We start from the raw sequence: 12,694 nt of genomic DNA, 5'->3' as shown, positions 1-12,694 counted from the left end.
CATATTTACATGTATATTTATAACTGAGTCACCTTGCTGTACACCTAAAACTGATACAATATTGTAAGTCAACTATACAACAATAAAATTTTTAAAAAGACTGGAAACTATCAAAAATCAGAGCAGACAGGACACTAAATGCAGTGCAGTGACCTTGATTGGATCCCAAAACAGAATAGAACATTGGTGGGAAAAAAGTGATTTCTGAATGAATCTCTAGATTAATAATCATATTTTACCAGTGTTAATTTCTTAATTTTGAAAAATCTATCATGATTATTTAGGATGTTAACATGAGGGGAACCTGGGTAAAATATTCTTGGGAACTCTGAACCATTTTTGTGAGTGTTTTATAAATCTAAAATTATTCCCAAATAAGAAAAGAATAACTTAAGAGCCTTAGCTTGTAAACAGTCTATTACATCAAGTCTTTAACAATCAATTTTATCTATATGTGGTAGCCTCTGTTAATGTAATAGCAAAGAGATAAGATACAATCGAAAATACCAAATCTTTTTTTCCCTATTATCTGTTAGCAGGTTTATTCTATAGCATCATTGAGTGCCTAAATAGAAATATTTATGCTTTCTGACTCCTATTTATTTATTTATTTATTTTTTAAATTTAAAAATTTTTTTTTGTCTTTTTTTTGCTATTTCTTTGGGCCGCTTCTGCGGCATATGGAGGTTCCCAGGCTAGGGGTCTAAACGGAGCTGTAGCCGCTGGCCTACGCCAGAGCCACAGCAACGCGGGATCCGAGCCACGTCTGCAACCTACACCAGAGCTCATGGCAACGCCGGATCGTTAACCCACTGAGCAAGGGCAAAGACCGAACCCGCACCTCATGGTTCCTAGTCGGATTCGTTAACCACTGCGCCACGACGGGAACTCCTCTCACTCCTATTTATATCACCCTTCAGTAGAAAATAACTATTGTCATACAAGATCAGACATTGTAGTCAGAAAGTATATTTATGTATTTCCATGAATATTACAAGGCTTCATTTGACACCACAATGTGTCCTGGGCTATGAACAATACAGTGTACAGGGTACAGGGAAAAGCATTCCTCTCTAGGAAAGAATAGAAACCATATTATCTAGGTTTTGTGTCCCATTTCCATTCAAAGAGGGTCTTCCTAACTCAGCTAGGATTCCAAGTCAGATAGTAGAGGTAAATATTAATAATTTTCTCTATTATTCCACTTTGCAAATAATATATTTACTTATCTGCCTCCAATCTCTCAAATTTCTACTCAGATTCATTAAACTGTTTTTCACTTCTACAATATTACTCTGCTAATAAAAACAAAATCTAAAAATTATCTGTCTTCACTTGGGTTCCCCTAACACAATTCCATAGACTTGAGTGGCTTGAACAAGAGACATTTATTTTCTGGAGGTTAGAAGTTCTGGAGATTAGAAATCTGAGATCAAGGGCCAGCATGGTCAAGTTCTAGGGAGGGCCATCTTCCTGGCAGGCCCATCTCACTGTGTGCTTACATGACCTCTTTTTCTGTGAGATCATGGAGACGGCAAGCTCTCTGGTGTTTTTTCTCATAAGGACACTAATCCTGTCCTGAGTGCCTCACCCTTGTGACTTCATCTAACTCTAACTCTAGTTACTTCCTAAAGGCCCTACCTCCAAATACCATCACATTGGGGGTGAGGACTCCAACAAATCATATGCCTGTATGGAATTTTTATCAATATTTATACTTCATTTTAAAATATTGTTGTATTTTGGGGATGGTGATCATTAAGGAGCCAACAAATAAATAATTAGAACACAGCATGTGAAACACAAGTGTGTAGAAGGAACACCAGGATCTCTGAAGGAGTAACTTAACTCCTTATTTTCTGGGGCGTGGTTAGGAATCTTGTGACTGAGGAGGTGCGTTTCCAGCGGCGAGAAGGAGAGAGGCATGCTTGTGAGCTGGAAGCCTGGGCTGTCCTTCATGCGGTTTTTGTAGTTACCAGGAAGGAGCTAGATAAGGTAGCAAGAATAAAGGAAAAGAGTGTGTTTATATTATTATTCTATTTATTCTGCTCTTACAACAAGAGATTTTCATCTGATTGTTTTAAGAGTGCTTTTAAACAGAGCAAACAGTCTTCTAGTGAATAATAAACAATGCATACTCAAAAGGAATATTATCTGGCCTGTATTAGTTGAAAACAGTATAGCAGCAGTTTAAATAAAGGAATAAAAGAGAAATACTGTGATCTCATTTTCTGGCTGTAAAGAAAGTAAACTCCAGCAAAAACATGCATTTATATGAAATTTTGAAATATGAAATTTTCATTTCTAGATCTGTTTAGTTATTGAAATGGAGACTCATTTTATTGCCTTGCCTTAAACATACCTGTGCGAGGACGGTGTTAAGGTGGGCATCAGGTGACAGTGTCAAAGCTAGTATGAATTAGTCCTATAAAATAAGGGCAAAGTCCAAAAAGGAGAGCCTGTGTGTAATTCATCATCTACTTTTTCTTTTCTTCCTAAAGCTGTTGTGTTCAGACAGATGTATGTTCAAATTCTAGCACTCTCACTATTTTTGTCATAAATTCAAACTCACCTCATATAGTAGGTATGAGGATTAAATATGTCTAAAAATGTATTGCACATAATAAGCATTTAATAAATATTAGTTGCTATGAAAGTTCAAAAGGGTGAGAAACATGTGCCCATTATAAAAACATCGTTTTTTCTCATTTTGTAAAGTAATATATGAGACATTGCTTTTTTTTTTTTTTAATTAATACAAGAGGAGTTCCCGTCGTGGCTCAGTGGTTAATGAACCTGACTAATATCCATGAGGATGTGGGTTTGATCTCTGTCCTTGCTCAGTGGGTTAAGGATCTGCCATTGCTGTGAGCTCTGGTGTAGGTCGCAGATGTGGCTCGGATCCCGCCTTGTTGTGGCAGTGGCATGGGCCAGTGGCTACAGCTCTGATTTGATCCCTAGCCTGGGCTCCTCCGTACGGCACAGGTTCAGCCCTAAAAAGACAAAAGAATAAAAATAAAAATAGAAATAAAATTAATACAAGATAAGTTAATTTTTAAATGATATTTTTTTAAAATAGCTGTTTCTTTCCAAAGATAAAAAATTGAACAATATGAAAGTGCTTAACCTTAGTAAATTGTTACTTCACTATCCTGGAATATAGAGTTGTCTGTTACTAGGATAGTGACAATAATTATTTTATATGGTGTTGATACCCAGATGATTTAAAGATGATTGAAGCCAGCGCATTGAAAATGACATAACATAAAATGTTTTCGTAAAAAATTATTTTCGTATTTAATATTGTTTTTTAAATTTGCTGTAATTTTAAAGGGTAACATGCCTATGACTACCCAATTTTTTTCTCCCTGTAAGAAAAGTGCATTGAAACAATTTATTTTAACTAGTTGAGTAGATAAATTCCTGATGCTACAAAACTCAGGTAAAAAGATAGATAATATAATTCCTTTACTTGCTTTCAGATTTTCAGACGATGCTGGTTGGTTTTCAAGAAGGCATCTAGTAAAGGACCCAGAAGGCTAGAAAAATTTCCAGATGAAAAGGCCGCATATTTCAGAAACTTTCATAAGGTAAGTCACAGTCTTTGGAATCTCTGGGGATTAACTGGACCCTTGGCAACAGCTATGGAGATGTTTCTTTTGATAGATGAAATCTGCAGAGGCAAAAATTCATGGCCAAGATAAAATGTCTCTGTGCTGATAAAATGAAAAAGTTATTTTCTCCTTTATTTTAATCATCTGTGGTAAATGCCAGGGGTACCTCTGCAAAATGAAAGACTCATTTTTATTGCTACTTTGCAAAATGAGATGACTCATAACTCAGCCAGATCATTTCCCAAGGTGCTGACTCGGCATTTTCCCTCTGTTCAGGTTAATTGTGCATTTGTTACTTTGATTTAAACTGTGGGTGATGTGTAGGAGATAAAATTTTAAGGCTGGTGTTAGCAGTGTTAATGACACTGTTAATGTACAAAGCGTTTGCTATTTACACGCTAACAAGAAAATGGTCACTGTATGCTGATGGGTAGAGATGTGGCATAAATCCTATGAATGAAAGATCAGTTTCCTAAAAATTAAAAGAATGTAAGAAATTGCCCTAGAATGATGCTAAATATGCTGCTGAAAATTATCTTCGGTGGTCACATCAAAACACAGTTTAATATTTGATAGTAATGTGGAGGATTCATGATCAAAATGCAGAACTGTGAAACAGAATTGCTTTTTGGTAGAATGCCTACATAAGCTCAGGGAAGACTCTAATTTCTCATTGGTTGTAATAGAGAGTAATTTCTGCTGAATAATGTAATGAGTTTTTGGAATTTATTTTATGTGATATGTGGTTCTAACTTCTTCTTTTATTAAAAACAGAGTGCTTGCCAGTGGTGAGAAGGGTGGGAGGGATAAATAGGCATAGCATAGAGGATTTTTAGGACAGTGAAACTATTTTTATGATAATAGTGTTTATATCATTATAATTTGTCCAAAGCCATCAAATGTACAACATTACATTTATTTACTGTAAAATATACATACTTTGGGTGATTATGTTGTGTTGAAGTAGACTTATCAGATAGATACATTCTAACAAATGTACCACTCTGGTGGGGATGTTGATAGTGGAGGAGCCTCTGCATGTGTCAGGACAGGGAGTGGAAGGGAAATCTTTGCACTTTCTGCTCAATATTGATGAGCTTATTCTATATGGATGTTTTTATAACCTATATTAGCCAATGCAATTTTAATGAAGAGGAACAAAATTGGAAGTTTACAAGATTTCAAGACTTATCCTAAAGGGACAGAAATCATGATAGTATGATTTTAGTAAAGGGGTATTCATATAGATCAGTGAAAGGGAATAGAGAGGTTAGAAGTGAACTCACACATATAGGGCCAATTGCATTTTGACAAAGGTATGAAGACAAGTCAGTAGGAAAAGAAACTCTAGCTAATGGCGCTAGAACAACTAGATATCTCTATGTAAATAAATGAACATTGATCTTACCTCACACCATAAACATAATAAACTCAAAATAGATCACTGGTCTAAATAAATGCCAAAACATAAAACTCTCAATAGTAAATATAGAAGTAAGCCTTTTCCACTTGGTGATAAGAAAATATTTCTCAGGATACAAAAGGTGTAGACCATAAGAAAAAATTGGTAAATTGAGCTATATTGAAATTTACAACTTTTTCTCTTCAAGTGGTCCAGCTAACAAAATAAAAAGGCAAGTGAGTTTTGGAAAAAAATATGCAAGCATTTCTCTGACAAAGAACACATATCCAGAATACTTAAAGAATTCTTAGAATTCAAGATAAACAACCCATTTTTAAAATGAGAAAAATATGAACAGATATTTTCCAAAATAAGATATATGAACAGCAAACTAAGAACATGAAAAGATGCTGTGTCATTAATTGTCTGCAAAATTAAAATTCAAACAGAAATAATGCTGCATATCCATTAGAATGGCTAGTTATGAAGACTCAAACTTACCAGAGTTGTAGAACTCATATACTGCTGATGGAAATATAAAATTTTATAAGTACTTTGTAAAACTATTGGCAGTTTCTTTAAAAGAGTAAACATATCTGACCAGCCATTCCACTTCTAGGAATTTACTCCCCCAAAATGAATAGCCATGTCCAAACAAATATATATACATAAATGTTCATAGCAGCTTTATTCAAGATAGCCTAAAAGTGGACACCACCCAAACAGGAGGATGAATAAACTAATTGTGGTACATCCATCATTGGAATAGCACAGCACAACAGGAAGGAAAGATCTGCTGGTACACATAATAACAGATTAATCTCAGAATCATTATGCCGATTAAAAGACATGAGCCCAACTAATATTGTATGATTTCATACTTGTATTTGTAGTAACAAAAGTCATATTCATAGTAATAAAAATATCTTTGGTTGCCTTTTTTTTTTTTTTTTGTCTTTTTAGGGCTGTACCCACAGCATATGGAGGTTCCCAAGCCAAGGGTTGAATTGGAGCTGTAGCTACTAGCCTACATCTCAGCCACAGCAATGCAGGATCTGAGCCACATCTGCAACCTACATCACAACTCACAGCAACCTTAACCCACTGAGCAAGGCCAGGGATCAAACCTGTGTCCTCATGGATAGTAGTCGGTTCGTTAACCATTGAGCCACGACAGGAACTCCTGGTTGCCTAATTTGAGGGAAGACTAGATGGAGAGATGTAAGGCATATAGTGGGTGATGGAAACATTTTTATTGTGGTAGTTTAAAAGGTGCATACAGTTGTCAAAATGCATTCAGTTTAAATAGTTGCAACTTACTGTGTATAAATTATTCTTCAATAAAGTTAATAAGGAAAAAGATCATCCTGGAAAACAGACTGCTGAGAAAGATCAAGAATATTAACCACTTTTGGGTATGTGTGGTAAGAATATTTACAGTCTACTCTCTCATCAACTTTTGAGTGTATAATACAGTCCTGTTAACTATGGTCACCATGCTGTATGTTAGCTCCTCAGAACTTATTCACGTTAAACTGACCAATTATGATACAGACGTTAACTAACCTTATTGTGGTAATCACTTCACAGTATATATGTGTGTATGCAAACATTATGTTGTACACCTTAAACTTACACAATGTTATGTGTCAATGATATGTCAGTAATAAGGTTGGATTAAAAAAGAATCTTGGGAGTTCCCGTCGTGGCGCAGTGGTTAACGAATCCGACTAGGAACCATGAGGTTGCGGGTTCGGTCCCTGCCCTTGCTCAGTGGGTTAACGATCCGGCGTTGCCGTGAGCTGTGGTGTAGGTTGCAGACGCGGCTCGGATCCCGCGTTGCTGTGGCTCTGGCATAGGCCGGTGGCTACAGCTCCGATTCAACCCCTAGCCTGGGAACCTCCATATGCCGCGAGAGCGGCCCAAGAAATAGCAACAACAACAAAAACAACAAAAAAGACAAAAAGACAAAAAAAAAAGAATCTTGGAGTTACCACTGAGGCACACCAGGTTAAGGCATAGTTTGTACTATGGCTCAGATTTGTCCCTAGACAGGGAACTTCCATATGTCATGGATATGGCCAAAAAAGAAAAACAACAATAAAAAAAAAATCTTAACCGCCTTAAATATTGGGTAAGATTGTAGACTCTGGAATCTAGCTTCCATATTTAATAGCTATGTGAATTTGCATAAGCTATTTAACCTCTATATACCTAATTTTTCTCTTCTGACAGACTGTGATTTTAACAGAACCTACCAAAGAGAGTTACTGTAAGAATAAATGGTACTATAGATATATAATGAGATTAGATATAACTAGGTGTTACTAACAAAGGAAATTTTATAGCTAAGCATATAACTACTTACCTGGCATACGGTAAACTTAGCAAATGTTAGCTATTATTAGTCTAGGTTAGATGTGGTTGTAACTCTGATGAATGTGTTAGTATTGACGCTGGAGGTGAAAGAACAAATTTTAGATATGGTTTGTGAACATGGACAGGATGTACTTATGGATTAAATGTTGGGTGTAAGTGAAAGGTAGGACTCATGGACTTGAGCAACAAGATATAAGGATGGTGCAGTTCTTGAAGATGGGGAAGACAGAAGAGCAGGCTTTGAGTAAAAATCACTTAGCATGTGAAATTTGAAATGTCTATTAGGCATATTAAGCATTCAAACTAAAATGTCAAGCAGTCAGTTAGATAAACAAATATAGGCTGGAGTAGGGGAAATGTCACTGATAAAGTTATGCATTTGGCTGTTATTGGCATATTAATGGTGTTTTATCCTATATGCTGGATAAAATGTCCTTGGGAAAGAATGAAGGAAAAGGAGATAATTAACACTCCAACACTTAGAAGGTCAGCAGAAGTGAAGGAACCAGAATAGATATCTGAGAACAGCAGGCAGTAAAATGAGAAGAATAATTTTAAGGGTAAACATTTGGAAACTAAGAGAAAACTGTAGTAAAAAAAAATTGAACAAATGGTTATCTGTGTCTAGTTGGAGAGATTGAGAAAGGTGACAGAAAATATACCATTGGATTTAAAGCACAAAGGTCTAGTGGCTTTGCCAAGACATCTATTTCAGTGAAATAGGGGGCCTTATTTCACCTGGTGCAGCCTACACAAGATTGAGAGGTAAGAATGGACAGCTACTCCAACAGTCTTTTTCAAGACATCTTGTTGTGAAATTTGAGCCAGTATATATAGCAGACATATTTTTCAAATATGCCATCCATTGTAATGCACATCTATGCCAATGGGAATTATCTGATATATCAGAAATGTGACGGTGAGAAGGTTCTTGTGTATAATTTGTTGGTCTTTTTCACAGAACCAGAATGCATTCATTTTAACAAAAAAGAAGGAAAAGAATTACTGCAGATATAAGTAGGTTAAGTGGAAATTAATGTGAGGAAACCATGACTAACACTTTAAAAACATACACTGTTTATGTGTGTGAGCTTTCTCTCTCCAGTCTGTGAAAATTAAGGCCTCATGGAGCATGGTGAGGATAGGAATATTTCATCTTTTAATGAGTAACCAAACAGATGTCATTGACTGTAACTTGAAGCTTCCTAAAGCACTCTAATAACTAGATTCAGTATATGTGACAGCTGAAGTTTACCTTTTTTGTGGCAATGTTATGAAGATTAAAGATTTTATTATACAACTTACTCTTCACAGCATTCTGGAGGATAATTCTGATTACTATTGATTTAAATTTCCTTTCAGGAATTTCATCTTATGTTTTTCCTTAGTGATTGTCAACTAAAACCATGGAGTTAGGCCAATTCTGATATGGAAGAATAATTTGGGCATGATTCATCACTAAGAAATCTTAAGGGTTGTTTTCTTTTTATTTGTTTTTAAGAACTATAAACTCCAGTTATTGTTTTTCATGATTTCAGGACCCCTGAGTAGACAAACAAAGCTTGATAATTTCAGAGCAGATATAGGCCAAGAAATCATGGCATTGAGCATGCTAAGTGTGCTAGACAAATGATATTTATATACACATCCAAATTTTAGGAGAAAATATATTTCTTCAGTTTCTAACACTGTAATAGATATAAAGCAAAAATAAAAACCTATTTCAAAGTTTTTTAAAAAAGTATGTAAATGCTCTCTTCTCTTGATTTGATTCTGTTTTAGCAAGTTTTGCCTAATACTTCCCTGGATGTCTTATTATAGGCTCTGGGTTAATAATTCACAGGCTTTCACTTTGTATATGTTAAATTTGAAATATCTCTTAGGCATTCAAACCAAATTATTTGTGTCAACCTCACTACTTTTTTCTTCTTCCTAAAGTCTTAACTGGCTCCATGACACTTATTTTTGCTTCTTTTTTCTTGGAGAGTACAGCTAGTATTATTAAAATTCTCTTTTATCATCTCTTCTATTATTTTATAATGCCACTCATTTTCACTCACATGTGATCAGCTCTACCTAGTCATCAAAATTATTTTACCATTAGATAATTCTGATGTTGCTCAAATTAAAGTAAAACTTTTCATGTAAATGTATTTTTTTCCCACTGGATGAGATAAGTAACATACAGGTATATCTTGCCTCGAACTGTAATTTCCATTACACTAAAAAGGAAGAGAACTGTGCCAAATATTGGAAAATGACTGTTTAACCCAGTTAAATACAACAAATAAAGCACTATTTTAGCATAATAAATGTTTTGTGGGACACTGTGTATAGTGACAAGATATGGCCACTGAGGCTTAGAAGATGAGGCTAAGGAGATGCTCTTCTTATTTTTCCAATAGAGACAGTAATTGCCCTACTCCTCCAGGACTGCTACGAGGTATAAAAGATTCTACATATGAACTTTTAAAAGACTGTTAAGAGTTATCAATATTGTCTTAAGATTTTACAGTCCAAAAAAGTAAGGTTATAAATATCTAACTGTAATGAAGTATGATGAAGTGCAGTAATAAAAGTATAAGGAAACAGATGTCTGCCTCTGGATATCAGAGGTAAGAGTCAAGGGGCTTCTTAAGATTACTCTGTTTTGACAAAGCAAAATAATGGAGAGGAATGTATTATATGAGGAAGAAAAAGTGTGATTAAAAATCCTGAAAAGTTACATTACATGGTGTATGAAGAACAGTTGAGGAGTCAAGTGTTGGCAGACTCTGAAAGAAGGGCTGCAGTGGTGAAAGCTGAGCTCAAAGTGGATGGGGCAATAAAGGGCCGTCAATATCTTACTCATGAGTTTGAGCATTATCTTTTAAGCAGTAGAGCAGTTATGAAGGATTTTAAATGGTTTTTCATATCTTCAAATGTATATTTAGAAAAAAAATGTGTGACATCACAGCAAATGGATGAGATAATAGACTATATACAGAGATACAATTTAATTAAATAGTATAATATAATTTTTCAACTTCCCCAAAATAGACAACAGAGTCCTAAGTGAACAAGGTAAAGTGAATGTGAGAGGTGCTAAATTTTGGTATTATTTTCCAGGTTTAGTCAAGTAGAATTAAAAAGACAGTGTATGCAGGGTACAAAATTAATACACAGAAATCTCTTGCATTCCTATACACTAACAGCAAAAGAACAGAAAAAGAAATTAAGGAAACAATCCCATTTACCATCACATCAAAAAAATAAAATAAAATGAAATACCTGAGAATAAACCTACCTAAGTAGGCAAAAGTCCTATATTCAGAAAACTATAAGATGCTGATGAAAGAAATCTAAGATGACACAAACAGATAGAAAGATACAACATGTTCTTGGATTGGAAGAATCAGTATTGTCAAAATGACTGTACTATTCAAGGCAATCTACAGGCTCATTGCAATCCCTATTAAATTACCAAATGGCATTTTTCACAGAACTAGAAATTTAAAATTTTTATGGAAATGCAAAAGACCCCAAATACCCAAAGCAATCCTGAGAAAGAAAAACAGAGTTAGAGAAATCAGGCTCCTGACTTCAGACTATACTGCAAAGCTACAGTCATCAAAACAGAATGATACCGGCACAAAATCAGAAATATACATAATGGAACAGTATAGAAAGCCCAGAAATACACCTCTGCAGCTACGGTCAATTAATCTATTTCAGAGGAAGCAAGAACATACTATGGAGAAAAGATAGCCTCTTCAATAAGTGGTTCTGGGAAAACTGGACAGCTATATATAAGAGAATGAAATTAAAATGTTCTCTGACACCATACACAAAAATAAACTCAAAATGGATTAAAGACCTAAATATAAGTCCAGATACTATAAAACTCTTAGAGGAAAAATATGTACAACACTCTTTGACATAAAATTGCAGCAGTATCTTTTTGGATCTATTTCATAGAATAATGAAAATAAAAATCAAAGTAAACAAACGGGACCTAATTAAACTTAAGAGATTTTTGCATAGCAAAGAAAACAATAAACAAAATTAAAAAACAATCCATAGAATGGAAGAAAACATTTGCAAATGACCTGACCCTCAAGGGATTAATCTCCAAAATATATAAACAGCTCATGCAGCTCTATAACTAATTACTGGAGAAATGCAAATCAATACTACAATGAGCTACCACCTCAGACTAGGCAGAATGGCCATCAAACAATAAATAAGCCTACAAAAAAATAAATGCTGGAGAGGGTGTGGAGAAAAGGTAAGCCTCTTCATTGCTGGTGGAAATGTAAATTAGTACAACTACTCTGGAGACCAGTATGAGGGTTCCTTTAAAAACTAAAAATAGAACTACCCTATTATCCAGCAATCCCACTCTTAAGCATCCATCTGGAGAAAACCATAATAAGAAAAGATAATGTACCCCAATGTTTATTGCAGCATTGTTCACAATAACTAAGACCCAGAAGCAGCCTAAATGTCCATTGACCAAGGAATGGCTGAAGAAGACGTGATATATATGTATATCGTGTGTGCGTGTGTGTGTGTGTGTGTGTGTGTGTGTGTGTGTATGCTTAACCTGCTGTGCCGAGCCAGGGATGGAACATGTGTCCCAGAGCTCCCAACATGCCACCAATCCCATTGTGTCACACTGGGAACTCCTTCCAGGGCTTTTTCAATTCATAGACGCATGAATCTTTTTTTTTCACGTTAGTGAAGCTCTAAATTTCTCATAGTTCCCTCTGATGGTCAAGTCAATAGAGAAAGATATCTTTATGAAAAAGGCTGGCATATTTAAAATCTTTGTTTACCATTGAGCAATTAATCACAGTCCAAATATTGGATCTACAGATTTGGAAAAAATATTACATTTTCAAAATGGCTTAAGGAAATAGACTATTATGATTTCCCCAATTGTTCTATTTGTTAATGTTTAAATACTTTAAACTTCTGATCAGTCAAGTTATTTTGCTAAGCCCTAAAATCTGGTGTGGTATTCAATAGCAATAAATTAAAATAATCAATCAAATGAACAAAATTTTCCAACCTAAGTGAAGGACTTCTGGAAAATAATCTAAGGATATGATTATTTCCTTACCAACTTTAACTTAATGCTATACTCTATCTGGAACATACATATGATAAAGCTTATGGGTATTAATGGTCCCATTTAGACGTTTGATATGTTTACTGTGAGAGAGCTCTTGCTGCATAGATAAATTTTTATATGAAACTACTATAAAATGGCATATACTTTTTTTACTTTGTTATAGAAAGAAATTTGAAATTCAAA

The 12,694-nt window shown here is 34.8% G+C and overlaps 1 protein-coding gene across 1 annotated transcript in view; it reads left to right on the top strand.

The window, feature by feature from the left end:
• Positions 1-12,694, top strand: part of DOK6 (docking protein 6) — a 377,419-nt gene that overhangs the window by 122,231 nt on the left and 242,494 nt on the right. Inside the window, exon 2 of the mRNA XM_047766980.1 lies at positions 3,483-3,590. Within this exon, the coding sequence (XP_047622936.1) occupies positions 3,483-3,590 (108 nt within the window). The remainder of the gene's footprint in view (positions 1-3,482; positions 3,591-12,694) is intronic.

Source organism: Phacochoerus africanus, chromosome 2, assembly GCF_016906955.1.
Source record: "Phacochoerus africanus isolate WHEZ1 chromosome 2, ROS_Pafr_v1, whole genome shotgun sequence".
Classification (NCBI taxonomy): domain Eukaryota; kingdom Metazoa; phylum Chordata; class Mammalia; order Artiodactyla; family Suidae; genus Phacochoerus; species Phacochoerus africanus.
This window is presented reverse-complemented; position numbering and strand designations above follow the sequence as displayed.